The 12,687-nt window shown below is 52.8% G+C and overlaps 1 protein-coding gene across 1 annotated transcript in view; it reads right to left on the minus strand.

The window, feature by feature from the left end:
- Positions 1–1,430: 1,430 nt before the first annotated feature.
- GCN1 (GCN1 activator of EIF2AK4) overlaps positions 1,431–12,687 on the minus strand; it is a 57,695-nt gene continuing 46,438 nt past the window's right edge. Inside the window, exons 46-58 of the mRNA XM_060028177.1 lie at positions 12,284–12,445; positions 11,907–11,999; positions 11,564–11,707; positions 11,195–11,464; positions 10,840–10,953; positions 10,141–10,371; positions 8,138–8,331; positions 7,890–8,004; positions 5,974–6,070; positions 5,457–5,605; positions 4,959–5,066; positions 3,526–3,744; positions 1,431–2,997 (exon numbers count right to left, since the gene is read on the minus strand). Coding sequence (XP_059884160.1) covers positions 2,872–2,997; positions 3,526–3,744; positions 4,959–5,066; positions 5,457–5,605; positions 5,974–6,070; positions 7,890–8,004; positions 8,138–8,331; positions 10,141–10,371; positions 10,840–10,953; positions 11,195–11,464; positions 11,564–11,707; positions 11,907–11,999; positions 12,284–12,445 — 2,022 coding nt within the window. The 3' untranslated portion in view covers positions 1,431–2,871. The remainder of the gene's footprint in view (positions 2,998–3,525; positions 3,745–4,958; positions 5,067–5,456; positions 5,606–5,973; positions 6,071–7,889; positions 8,005–8,137; positions 8,332–10,140; positions 10,372–10,839; positions 10,954–11,194; positions 11,465–11,563; positions 11,708–11,906; positions 12,000–12,283; positions 12,446–12,687) is intronic.

Raw genomic sequence — 12,687 nt, forward strand, 5'->3', positions numbered from 1 at the left:
AGTGGGACCAAGGGAACTCACCTTTGGTTCCTAGAAGGGACATGAACCATGTCACACTCCCCAACATTTTAAAATAGTCTTGACGCCCATGATTCCAGAGGCTCCTAGAGTTAAGGGTTGAGAATGCTGTTTAGTTGTCCCTGGATTAGCTAAAGGCACACCATTTTGTCACTGCCTTTCAAACACATGGCAGAGAAAGATGGGAGTCCCCTCTCTAGAGGATCATGGAAGTCTTAGAAATGTCTTTTCTAAAGACAGCAAGGGTCCTGTACGTGGGGTTAGGTATGGCTCAGCCCACAGAGCTGCCGGGGGAGGCCTGGGGTGGCTCAGGCCCCGGGCCAGTCACCTGGAGCCGCCTCAGCACTTTACCTCATGTGCTGCAGGATGTGAGAGGCCTGCAGGCCCCGGCCTAAAGAGTGGCAGGTGCTTGTGCCCAACTAGCCAGTTCAGTAGGAATAAGAGAAAGGCTAAGGATATGCATGACTCTGGGGACAGACCGCCACTTATTAGCCTTGTGACTTCTCTGTGCCTCAATTTCCTCCTCAGGAAAACAATAATAAGAGAAACTACTCCGTAGGTTGAGTGGATTAAGTGAAAAAAATGCCAAATGTCATCTAATTACTATTAACCCCCAAAAGATAACTTTAAGACATATGGAGAGCTTCCACTCCAAATTCCTCATTATACAGATGAGAAAATTGGCCTAGAAACGTTGGGTGACTCGTCCAAGGCTAAACCAACCACCAGGGCAAATAGCTTTGGTCTCTGCAGCTAAGCTCCATTTCCTCCAGGATGTTCGTTCAGTCTGGGCAGCTGTTTTCAGGACTGCTATGACTCTGGCCTGACGGGGTGCCCTTTGCCTGCTCCATCATCATGGCTGTGACAGCCCTTCACAGCTCGTTTCCTGGGAGCTCACACCCTCCTTCCAGACTCAGGAAATACAATTCAGTATGTTCGGGGAGCCTCTGAGTCATCTCCGTCTGTAAATCAACCTTTATCCGTCTATCCTGAACAGAGAGATCTCATCCTCCTCCAGTTTCTGGAACTGGAACTGGTGTTTTTCCTTTGGATTTTGCTTACTGAGTCTCTTCCACCTCTAAGTACATCAGGCTCCCCTCCCAACTTCAGACTGGGGACTGAACACCAGAGGTAGACATAAGCCTCTAAGATTCTAGAGGAAACACTGAAGACTTACCTCAGGGGCTTAAAAGAGGTCTCCCAGCCCACGCCCCCTCACATAGGAACTTCATCTGCCTCCCCACAGCTAACTGGCAGAGGTGACTGCATATGCAGACGGCTTGCTGGACATATGCCCCAGGCAGCTGGGAGGATGCTGATGACCATCTGAATCCCAGAAGCAGAGAACAGTTACCATGGCTACCAAGAGCTGTAACTATTGGCTGCCTTGGCTATGGGGATCAGCTCAGCTGACCTCTCAAGGTCCCTTCCAGCCCTGGGATTCTACATTTACAGTGAGCCTGATGAGACCGTGTCTGCTGCAAGAAAATAGGAAGTCCTGTGACATATACGGCTCAGGCATACAAAGCAATTATCTCAGAGGTCACCTTGTCTTATTCATCAGAAGTGCTGAGTCACAAGGCTACTTTCTATCTCTGCTGCATCATTAATAAGCAAAGCCTTGCTTTTTTTGGTATAGCACTTCAGGCCCTTTATAAAGTGAGTCTGCGACCACCATGTTCAATTTTTCTTCCTTTTACAGCTCTGACCAGAAATTTTGATAGAAGTTTGTCCCATATCGTGACCAGGGAAACAGCCCAGAAACACTTGCGTCTCTGGGCCCGGAGGAGCGTGCTCCATCAGACAGGACGTTTGGATCACGAGCCTTCCAAGAACTAGGAGGAAGGAAGTCATTCATAAAGGAGGCAGATGCTGAACTGCAACTTTGGTTTCCTCTGGCAATTCTGATTACAGGAATGTGGTTTGTTCTTATTCCACAGAGGGGAAGAGTTTCTCTTTAAAACTTGACTCCCAGAAGCTCCCTACCGGTCTGAGTCAGGACAGAGCAGGGAGGTGGCTAATTCGACCCCTGTAACCTCCACAGCAGGTGAGAACACAGGCCTGGCTGCACCCCCCTTGATACCCGACCTCAGGACAGAGAAGTCTGTAGATATCTACAAGACTTCCAAGAGCAGGAGAGAGATGCCCAGAAATCAGACTGCTGACTGTGCTTATGAAAACAGCTGCAAGTCTTGCCTTGTTCCTGACGCAGGAAGCTTCATGTTTAGTGGATGTTTGGAGATTTTTTAAAATCTGCTTATCAAGATTAAATCAAAGCCTTTATTAAACATCCCTCCTTCAAACCACCTGCATTTAAACCTATACCCCTCTCCTGACTTGCGAACTGCTAGGGCTATGTGTGTGTCATTGTCACCTGGAGGGTCAGATCCAGTTGGGCTACACAATGCTGAAAAGCCACACCAAGGCACACCACACTGGACACACCTCCACGGTTCTGTGCCCCTCAGGATCTAGGCAAAGGTTGGCAGCACTGGCCCTGGGACCAGAGCTCAAGCACAGGAGACCAGGAAGCTGAAGTCTGAGCCTCCTTGTTCCAGACCTACATGCAGAACGGACAAGCAGCTCTTGGTTACCACTGGGTGAGGCTCACCAATGTGCTTTTCCTTCTCGTCTCCAAAGAAAAGGGTGAGAGATGGAGGAGGCAATTTTCAGTTGTGTGTGGGTTTGATTTAAGGCTTTGGCTGTGGTCTGCTGATAATATTAAAATACTTTCTGGGAACGCCATCTCCTAAGCTCCCCATCAGAACAAACGTATTTCCAAAAATGAAAACATTGAACAAAGAGGTGGAGCTGAAATGCTGATGCAGAGCCCAGTGGACAGGCCCAGGTCTGTCAGGTCAGGATGGTGTCGTCCACCTGCTCCGTGGAGTCGGCCTGGCTGGCCAGCTTCTTCAGAGACCTTCGGTTGCATTCATTCAGCACCTCCAAGCTGGTCACGTCCAGGATCTTGCAGAGGGACTGGGGGGAAGATGGAAACAAGGAGACGAAGTCAGAAAATATGGCTTCAGATTTCTCCAATCAAAGACAAAAATGAATGTTAACCCAGGACTAGAACCACTGAGGTGGAATCTGGCAAAATAAGGGAATCAGATGGATCCAGGGAAAGCCAAGACAACCACTCATCACGCCTTTCACGTGGTGAGGTATTGTTCAGTGCTTTAAAGGTTGCTCAGCGGGCAGGGGACTGAGTGACAGGACTCTGGGCCTCAATGGGCAGCACTGTGGGATCTGTTGTAGGGCTGTGTGCCACGTGAAAGTCTATTTGAAGAAGGGACTCTGCTGCTGAAAGACGTCTGAACACCTCAGGAGTAGAGGAGTGTGTTTTTAGGCACCAGACCTGTCACTCGACTACAATCTGCCTGTCAACACTCATGCATACGGATGGGGTGGCAGTGAAGAGTGATGCTTAAACACTGTCATGCAGAAGGCCTGCAAGGCCAGTGCCCACAGACGCCCAGGGGAGGCACGCCAGTCCCAGATTCCCACCTGAAACACCTCTTCTCCCTGCCTCATCTTGAGGAGGTTGACGATTGCCTGGTCGCTGTAGGCCCTGACGACGGTGTTTTTATCCTTGGTGTTGTCAAGAAGAGCCTTCAGGATGGGCTTGATGGCCTGGGGGTCCAGGGCAGGCAGTGGGTCCCTGTTTGCCCACCAGATCATCTTCTCAGCCACCAGCCTGATGTCACTGGATGGGTTCTGCAAACACTATGAAGAGGAGCGCAAGGCTTTCAGCCAGGCACATCCAGTCTGTTTCTCAAAGCAGCCCAGACTCTGCCCTGACACTCTCTTCATCGTGGAAACTGACCCCACTGCTCCCCTCCGATGCCATCCCCACTGTGGGAGGGTAATAACCAGGTGTGATTCGGACCCTATTCTCTTCCACTTCATCTCATGCCAGTCTCTCCTTTGCTCACCACTCTCGGCCCACGTGGGCGTTCAGCTTCTGCAAACACACCATGCTGCTTCCTGCCTCGGGCCTCTGCACTGGCTGGTCCCACTGCCTGGGACGTGCTTGGCCCAGATCCTCGTTTGGTTGGTTCCTTCTCATCCTTCAGGGCTCAGCTCAAACGTCAGCCTTTAGAGGTCTCCCCGACAGCCCCATCTAAATCAGAGCCTTCCCACAGGCTTTTTGTGTACCTCCACCTCCAGAGATCCTGTCTGCCCTGTTCACCTCTACACCTTCAGGGTCTAGCCCGGCTGGGCACACAGCAGGTCATCAGTAATAAACGCTGATAAAAGCTGCATGCAGGGTGATGCCGTCATACAGGCTCAATCTAATCAGGGCCCTGTAAACTCTCCACTGTGGGTGCCTGCAGGGTGGTGCAGTCAGCCTTGGGAACCTCACTACTCAGAGCGAGGTCAGCGCACCAGCAGCACTGACATTGCCTGGGAGCTGGTTACAAAGGCAGGGTCTCAGGCTCGGCCGCATCTCTTAGCATGCAGACTCTGGTTCTGTCTTGTGTGCACACAACCGTTTGAGAAGTGTGCTCTATTACACAGGGGCTGGGGCCTCGCCATCAGGCTCCCCAGCTTTCCTCCTTGGGTCTCACAGCCACCACAACAGCCACCACGACAGCCATACTAGTAAGTGTCATGCCTGCTAAAGGCAGGCAGGGAAGAGGAGGTTTATTAAGATTTGAACCCAGGTCTGCCCCAAAGTTTGCAAAATTGGTGTGCCTAGAAAGAATGCCTAAAATGGAGGTTCTTAGCGTGATTTGGGGTCATAGGTCTATTTGACATCCTGACAAAAAGTTGGGCACTCCTCCAGAGAAAAGCTCACACACGACTCTTTTGCATTCCAGCCCTATGGGCTCAGAGATGCCACAGGCTATCCATGGAGAGCTCCTAGAATACAGAGGACACAGCTCTAGTGTTTTTTGGTCACGGGTCCTTCTCACAAGCCTGGCTGCCCTGCTCACCTTAATGAACAGGCTGGAGAGTTTGGCTGGCAGCTGTCCTCCTCCTGTCTCGATGTGATGCTTCATCAGGAAGCCCATGCCCCGGACCCCGCTCACAGCAATGGGGATCTGTGGAGAGAGGAGAGAGCTAGACGGGGTGGCCTCCGGCTCCGTCCCCGGGGCAGCAGGGCCAGGCACCAGCCCTTCCCCAGGACTTTCCAGGGACCCTGCCTCTTCCCCACCAGTCCCCACCCCCCGGCAGCTCTCATGGAGAGGGTCTGCCGTGGCTGTGAGGCAGATGAACCAAACCCGAGTCACTAGTTCCCAGGTCAGGAATCAGAGACCTTCTGACCTAGAAGGGACCTCTAGATGCTCCAACCCAAACTCCTCACTGTTCAGATGATGAAACTGGGGCCCAGAGAGATCAAGTACTAGTCCAAGGGCACAGTAAGTTACTGGCAAAGGTAAAATTTGAACCCAGGTCTCTGAGCACCAAGTCTGGCTGCCCCAAAGCCTTACCCTGTCTGCCATGGCATTGCTGAGGATCATGTCCTGAACTTCACTGCTGTATCTGCCTGCACAGAGTCTGCTGGGAGCCACATTCACAGCCACGGAGAGAGCCAGGCTCCGCCCGTGCCGAACCATCCAGTCGATGCCAGACACGTCCGCTGGGTGCAAGGACACACTGGGGTCAACCTGTACCTCACAGCATGGCCCACCACCCATGAAGCCCACCTCGCCAACCTGAGACTCATGTGGCAGCTCAGAGCCTGGCAGAAACCCCAGTCCACGCTGCACACAGGCCTCCCTGCCCCGAGTGGATGTCAAGCAGCCATCCCTCACAAACTGCTCCAGACTGTGGCTTGTGTTCTTGGAGCCGAAACACTCGGGGCTGCAGAACCCCCAGAAACTCCATTTTGTTTTAACAGCTGAATTTCCAAGGAGAGCGTGGTCCCACTGTCAGAAGACCCTCTGAGGGGAAGGGGAGACAGAGAGGCCCTGAAAAGAAAGCCCCCCGTGGACACAAGAGGCCTACCCAGCAAGTACTGCTGAAGAACAGTGTTGAGCTCCTCTTCCGTCAGAAAGGCACACAGTTCCCCCAGGCACCCAGCTGAGGAGATGCGAGTGTTGTCCTGACGGAGCAGAGAAGGCAGTGAATGGGGATGCAAGCCCACACAGGCTCCGCGGGAACAACGTTGGAAGGAAGGCGGACCCTAAGTCCAGTCCTCCCTCCAGGCACTCCACGCTCCCACCGCCAGAGCGGGACTGCCACTCACTGCAGCTGCCACTTGGTGCCGTGTTAAAAATTACACACCCAGCACTTAATTTTAGAAAACTCCAGCCTGTGTGCATACGTTAATCATCATCGTAATAGCAAGAATAACTATATTTACATAGCACCTTTCTTCTTACAAGCCTGAATGCTTCATATTTATTATCTCAGTTACTATCAACAGCCCTGTGAGGCGGGGAGGGGCGCGAGCTCCCGCCCACAGTGCCCAGGAAAGGCGGTCAGAGAACCACTTGGAGCTCCACCCCCAACCCCACACCCACCCCCGAACCGCTCATGTGTCCGCCTATGTCCAGAGAGACTCCCTGCTGCCCCGACATTACTCAGGTTTGTCCCGGGAAGTTAAACTGAAGAGCTGATCAACCCAAGGCAATAGGTAAAGGCCGAGTGTTTTGTGTCAAAACCAAAGCCACGTACATAACAAGCCCTGCTGCTCTCCCTGCCAGCTAACTACGGGACACCACACAGTGGATTCAGGTTATGTGCTACAGTATTAGGAAGTGCCAACTTGGCGTGCCTCCCCCAAAACAAAACAAACAACCAGAGCCTCAAGGGCCCATGGGGAGGCATCAGCTGGGCTGGCACTCTGGATTGCCACCTTCGATCCAGCGCAAGTTCTGAGCGAGAAGGTGGTTGGCCAGCACCTTGGGCCTCTGAGCTCCCTGCCCAGGTGCCAAGCAAGGCTAAAGCTGGCTCTCTCTGACACGACAGCCACTCTCTCCACTCTGGATCTATTTTAAGCTCCATTGTGGTGAAATGCAAATTGGTTTACATACTAACTTTTGCTTGCACTGTGCATGGCCCTATAAAAACCGTGACAGACTGTGACCAAAAGAAGGTGGAGTCTCCCATCTGTACCCCAGAGAAGGCTAGAGGGCCGAGATAGTCGGCCCCATGCATGGGCAGACGACGGGGTGTAGCTCCATGTGAACCCAGGGGCCTCTCTCCAGAGATCAGCCCCACAGTGTACATCTGGCCACGCAGCAGAGGGCTGTCAGAGGGCAAAGAGAAAATTCTTCTCAGAGGCTCAAGCCCTCCTGGGCCCGCTACAGCACTGGGCTGTCAAGGGGTACTTCACAAATGCTTCTAGACGGGGTCAGGAAGGGCTACAGTAACGGCATCAGAACAGAACCAGGAGTCACGCGGCTCAGGTGCTGGTTTTGACTCTACCACTTGCTAGGGTGCAGCCCCAAGTGAGTCTCACCCTCTCAAACAGTGCTAAGCCCTCCCACCTGGACAGACACCAGACAGTTTCCTGAGGGCTGTGCCCATGCTTCATTTACCTCTGGGCTAGGCCCTTCAGCTCAGCAAATGTTTTCTAAACCAATAAACGAAACTCTTCACTTTACAACTGGGGAAATGAGGGGCAGAGAGGGAAAATGACTTGTTTAAGACTAGAGGACAAATGAATGAGAGACCTGGGACTTTAAAAACCTTACTTTCCTTATCTATACAACACATCATCGATATCAATATTGATATCAAGACGCGCCTTGTCTCCCTCACTACCAGAGGCGTGGTAAACCACAGAGTGATACGAATATCGGGAGTGATTATCACTACTGACCAAGTTCTTCTAACACAAAGCAGAGATGCTAACCAAAGGAAAGAGAAGGGAAACCAGCCGAGCCCCCCAGCCCCACGTCCACCTGCCGCTGTACCTCGTCATGTCCCAGCGTGCTCAGCAGGAGTGAGACGATGCTTTTCCGGATAACCACGTCCACTTTGGCCCCTGCTCCCTGAATCACAAACCTCAGGGCCTGAAGCATGGTGTCCCTACAGAACCAGTACACCCAACTTAAAACCTGGCTCTGCTTCACCTATGCTCCCGCCGCACAGGCAGGGCCCGGGCTGCTTCAGGAGCTGCCCGGCCTCCCCACGGCCACAGCTCTCCCCACCAGGGCCTTACCTGACACCCGGGTCCTCCATGACCCGGATTCCGTTCAGCAACTCTGTGAAGAGAGGATCCACCTTGATATGGATGGAGATGAGCTTCCCTAGTGCATCAGCAGCCTTCAGGCGCACGCCCCGGTTAGAGTCCTGCAGGGCTTTGGTGAAAGTGGTCTGCAGCTGGGGCAGGAAGGGCTTCAGGGCAATCCCAACCTGTTTGAGAGACCCACACCCAAAAGCACAGCTGAGGTGGAGTCCAGGGCCACAGTGCACTACAGGCACAAAAACAAATGATCACAAACCACCATAAGCTGCCCTGGCTCCCACACATAGGCCAGGAATAGATGTCCCGTTAAGGCAGGGGCGCCCAGCACAGAGAGGTCACACTCAGTCTCCTCTTCCGTTTTCAGCATCCTGCGCTGCACTGGGAGGATGACACCACCAGCACCACCACCACTACCACCACTACCATCCCCCCACCAGCGCCACCAGCAGCACCACCACCAGCAGCACCAGCACCAGCACCAGCACCACCACCAGCACCACCAGCAGCACCAGCACCACCACCACCACCAAGGGAGCCGTGGACTTGGCTTAGTGAAGCCCTGTCCACGTGGACAAGTGACTCGAAACCCTTGTCTCCAAATACACTAGAGCAGGCTGGGAGACGCTGTCAGTACCATGGAAGAACATTTTAGTGCAAAGACAGGGAAATGGACCAGGTGTGTAAGGGCAGGTACCATCTACTGAGCATTTAACATTCAGCCTTCAGAACAATCCTATGAAACAGCCTCAGAAGGTCATCCTTGTACACATGTGCGCCCCCTCATTAACAATCCATTCTAATCCCCGACCACACATAGAAAAACAGGCACATTTGTGACAAAATACAGATGAGTCCAAGATGAAAGATTTACTTATTGCTAAATGGGAAAATCAAAGTAGCTGTTTGGAGGTTCAATGCCAATTAAAGTTTGGAGATACTGGGGTCGGGGTTTTGCAGGCAGCTGGGAGGCAGACCACAGAGTGAAGCTGGCAAACCTGCGGCGGGAACCACCTGCCTATGGGTGGCACCTGGCTTGTGGCCTAAGGGACAAATTCCAGGAGGGAAGGGCTCCATTTGTATACAGAGTTTAAAAAAACAAAACAAAACACAGAAAAGAACAGCACAGAATGTAAAGATGATACTTAATTTAAAAGAAAAAAAAAAGACTCAATTTCCTACAGAATGAGGCTGATGCCCACGATCCCATTTTTTATCTGGGAAGATGCTCCCCACACTTTTCTCCCAAAAGGAAAAAGCTACAAATCTTAAGCTTTTGTTCCCAAACCTCAAGTAAGAAATTTTTTTTTTTTAACAACAACAAATCCTGGCTGTTTATGCTTTTTTAAATCCAAAGGGCTTAATTATTACACTATAAAACATCAGAAACAGTTAATGTGTTCAATCTTTGCTTCTGACACTTTGGGCAAAAACTGAAGTTAACTGCAGTTGATCTCAGATTTCCTTTTCATTCTCTCCTCAGATTCTTTTCACCTCATTTATGAGGTGGTCATAAAGAAGGGAAATGTTTTTGAACAAGGTTTTAATTGTATTTACATGGCCCTGGATTTTGTCCTTTGACCCATTTATAAATAATAGCAATTAACATGCACTGGTGTGTCGAGTGCTTAGAATGTGTCAGGCCTCGTGCCTGATGTTATTTTATCTGAGCCCTGTGTCACACCGCCCTTCGAGAGGCAAGCAGTCTTAGTACTCTCAAAACACAGGTGAGGAAACAGGCTCAGAGGCTGCGTAACTTTCCCAAGGTCATTCTGGCCATACAGCTACCAAGTGGCGGACCTGGAATTGACCATGTGCAGTGCGTCTTGACTCCAAAGTCTTAACTCCCTCTGCTCTGCCGATTCCCCAAGATAAGCTGTCACCCCGCCTCTACGGGACACCGCGTGCCAGCATCCTACACACAAATCCATTCTTTAAGGCCTGAATGGACTGAGAGTGTGAACTCATCAGTCACTCACCTTGGCCAGCAAAAGGCTGAGTGTCTCAAGCAGAGCCGCCTTCACGTTCCAGCTGAACCGGTCCCCCAGGATGCGAATCAGAGGGCCAGTGATGCTGACCACGGAGGGTCTCAGGGCGTCCGCTGAGGTCAGGCGGATCACCAGGCCTAAAGCTTTGGCTGCTTCCTCTTTCTGTTCTGGGCTGCCAGTCAGGACGCCCTCCCGCAACACTGGAAGGATGGACGTTACTCCCTGACAAGAGAACCACACCTGAGAGTCAAATCTCAAAGGTTCTGGGCCCAGGTGTCTCCCACCCGAAGCAAGGAGCTCCTGTTAGCCAATCTCTCCTCAACTCCATGAGAGATCGATTCAGGCCGCCAGGGTCGCAGCCTGAGATGGTGCTGGCTGGGGAACAGTCTTGACAGTGACAAGAAGAGCAGAGTCCCAGCAGGCCTACCACACAGGGTACCTGCACTGCTGTCACTCACTCACTCTGTCTGAGGTGGCTTCCACCACTTAAACCGAAGATGATGAACGCTGTCCCCAAGGGGTCACCACAGGGAAGAAGCACGCTGCCTGTGAAGGTGCAGAATGGCACCTAGAGCAAGCACTAAGCCAGATTAACACACGGGCTGCTCCAGCGGCCCGACCTCCTGGGACCCAAGGGGAAGGCGGAGGAAGACCGCATGCCTGCCGCACCCTGCACGGGCCCTGGCTTACCTTCTTTGGAAGGCAGAACCCTGGCACGTGTTCGCCTTTGCTCTCATTCCCTATGAGCCGGATTTCTTTGTGTAGTTCCTCAATTAGTGCCAGCTGGTTGCCAGCATCCAGTTTCTGTGGGAAGCCGGGAAAAAGCAGAGAGGATGTCAGAGTTCTAGGTAAAACCCTCTCAAGGCTGTTTCAAAATAATATAGCAGGCGGAAAGGTGTGGGTGGGAGTATAGATAAGACTGCCCACGAATCGACAGATGCTGAAGCTAGGTGACAGGTACATGGGGTGCCTTAGGAGTCTAGTCTTATAAGCGCCTGGAATTGTCCACAACCAGAAGCTGGCTGTGGGGTCCACAGCTCCTCACCTTGGTGATGGCATTCAGGGCATCCCAGCTCTCCTCCAGAACCACAGGGCTGGAGTCGTTGAAGAGGCGGATCAGGCCTGAGACCAGGCTCCGCAGGTGGCTAGTGTAGTCCACCTTTGAGCGGGAACAATAGATGTTGAGGATGATGGCAGCAGCCTGCCTCATGCCCACTTCAGGGCTGCGGGTGGCTTCCAACAGATCCTCGATGATGATCCGGTGCCCGGTGTCATCTTCTACCGAGAGGATCACAGCCTGACAGTTGGCCATCTCCTAAAACCACAGGGGATGCCTCGGCTGAGCACAGCTCCTCCAGGACAGGACAGGATGGGGCAGGGTTAGAGAGCCTGCAGGAGTGACTGTGACACTCACCAGCTGCTCAGCTGGAGTCCCCAGCTTCTCCTTCAGGGCCAACATGACCGCCGGGAGGATCACGCCAAGATGACGGGTCAGGGCGTCGCCTGCCACAGACGAAAGGAAAGCCAGCACCCGGGTATTGACAGGTGGGGTCGTCAGCTGCGGAATGATTAACAGCAACTCAATGGGTGCTGCCCTGTGCTGGCCGCGGCGCTAAGCTCTGGGAGATCCCATCCCACTACAAGAGTCACCAGCCTCTCCCAGCATCTGAGTTCAGAGTTGGCCTTCACGCAGGCCCGGGGAACAGTGATGTGGCTGTGGCTTCTGGGCCAGAGGGTTGCCACGTGTTGGGACTTACCTTGGGCACGAGGTAGGGCAACACCACACGGCTCTTGATGGCCATCACTTGCTTCAGACCATCCAAGGCAAATTCTGACACCTCCTCATCATCCTGCAGAGGGGCAATGGGGGCAATGTTCAGAAGCCGGCTCTTGTCTCCACCTCCACTGTCTTGGACCGGCCGGCGCCAACGTCCTTCTCCAGTCTCCTCCCCTCCTCCCTCTGCACCCACATGGACTGACTGTCAAAGGAGAAACACAGAGCCAAATCCCATCCTGTGCACCCACTCCCTCTGGGGCCCACACTGCGGCTGCCTTGGCAGAATCAGCCCCCCGCGTGTTGCCTCTACAGAGATGGTAAAAGCCCGATTGGTAGGTGTGGGGCAGAGCCACTCACCAGCTGCTTCAGTAAAAACGGGAGGATGTCCTCCAGAGCCTGGTGGCCGATGGTGGAGTGCAGCTGCTCAAAGGTCTTGGCCGCCGCCTCTCTGACCTCCTCCAGCGGATCACACAAGGCCTTCCTTGCCGTGGGCACAAGGGACTCGGAGAAATACAGCACCTGCAACGGTACAGGTGTACTGAACCCGACGTGGCAGAGGGAGAGGAAATCAGCAGGGGGGCGGTGAGGACCTCTGGCCCAGCCAGGCCACCGCTGCTCCCTGGGCTTGACTTTTGTTTTTTTTAACTTAGATGGTTTCTGTGGAAATGCACAAGTATGAAAAAGCAGAGAGGCTGTGTAATCTACTCCCAAGGAGCCTTCACCAGACTTAATAATTAATAGCCTGATTTTTTCCGGCAAGT

This window comes from Delphinus delphis, chromosome 13 (assembly GCF_949987515.2).
Source record: "Delphinus delphis chromosome 13, mDelDel1.2, whole genome shotgun sequence".
In the NCBI taxonomy this organism is placed as follows: domain Eukaryota; kingdom Metazoa; phylum Chordata; class Mammalia; order Artiodactyla; family Delphinidae; genus Delphinus; species Delphinus delphis.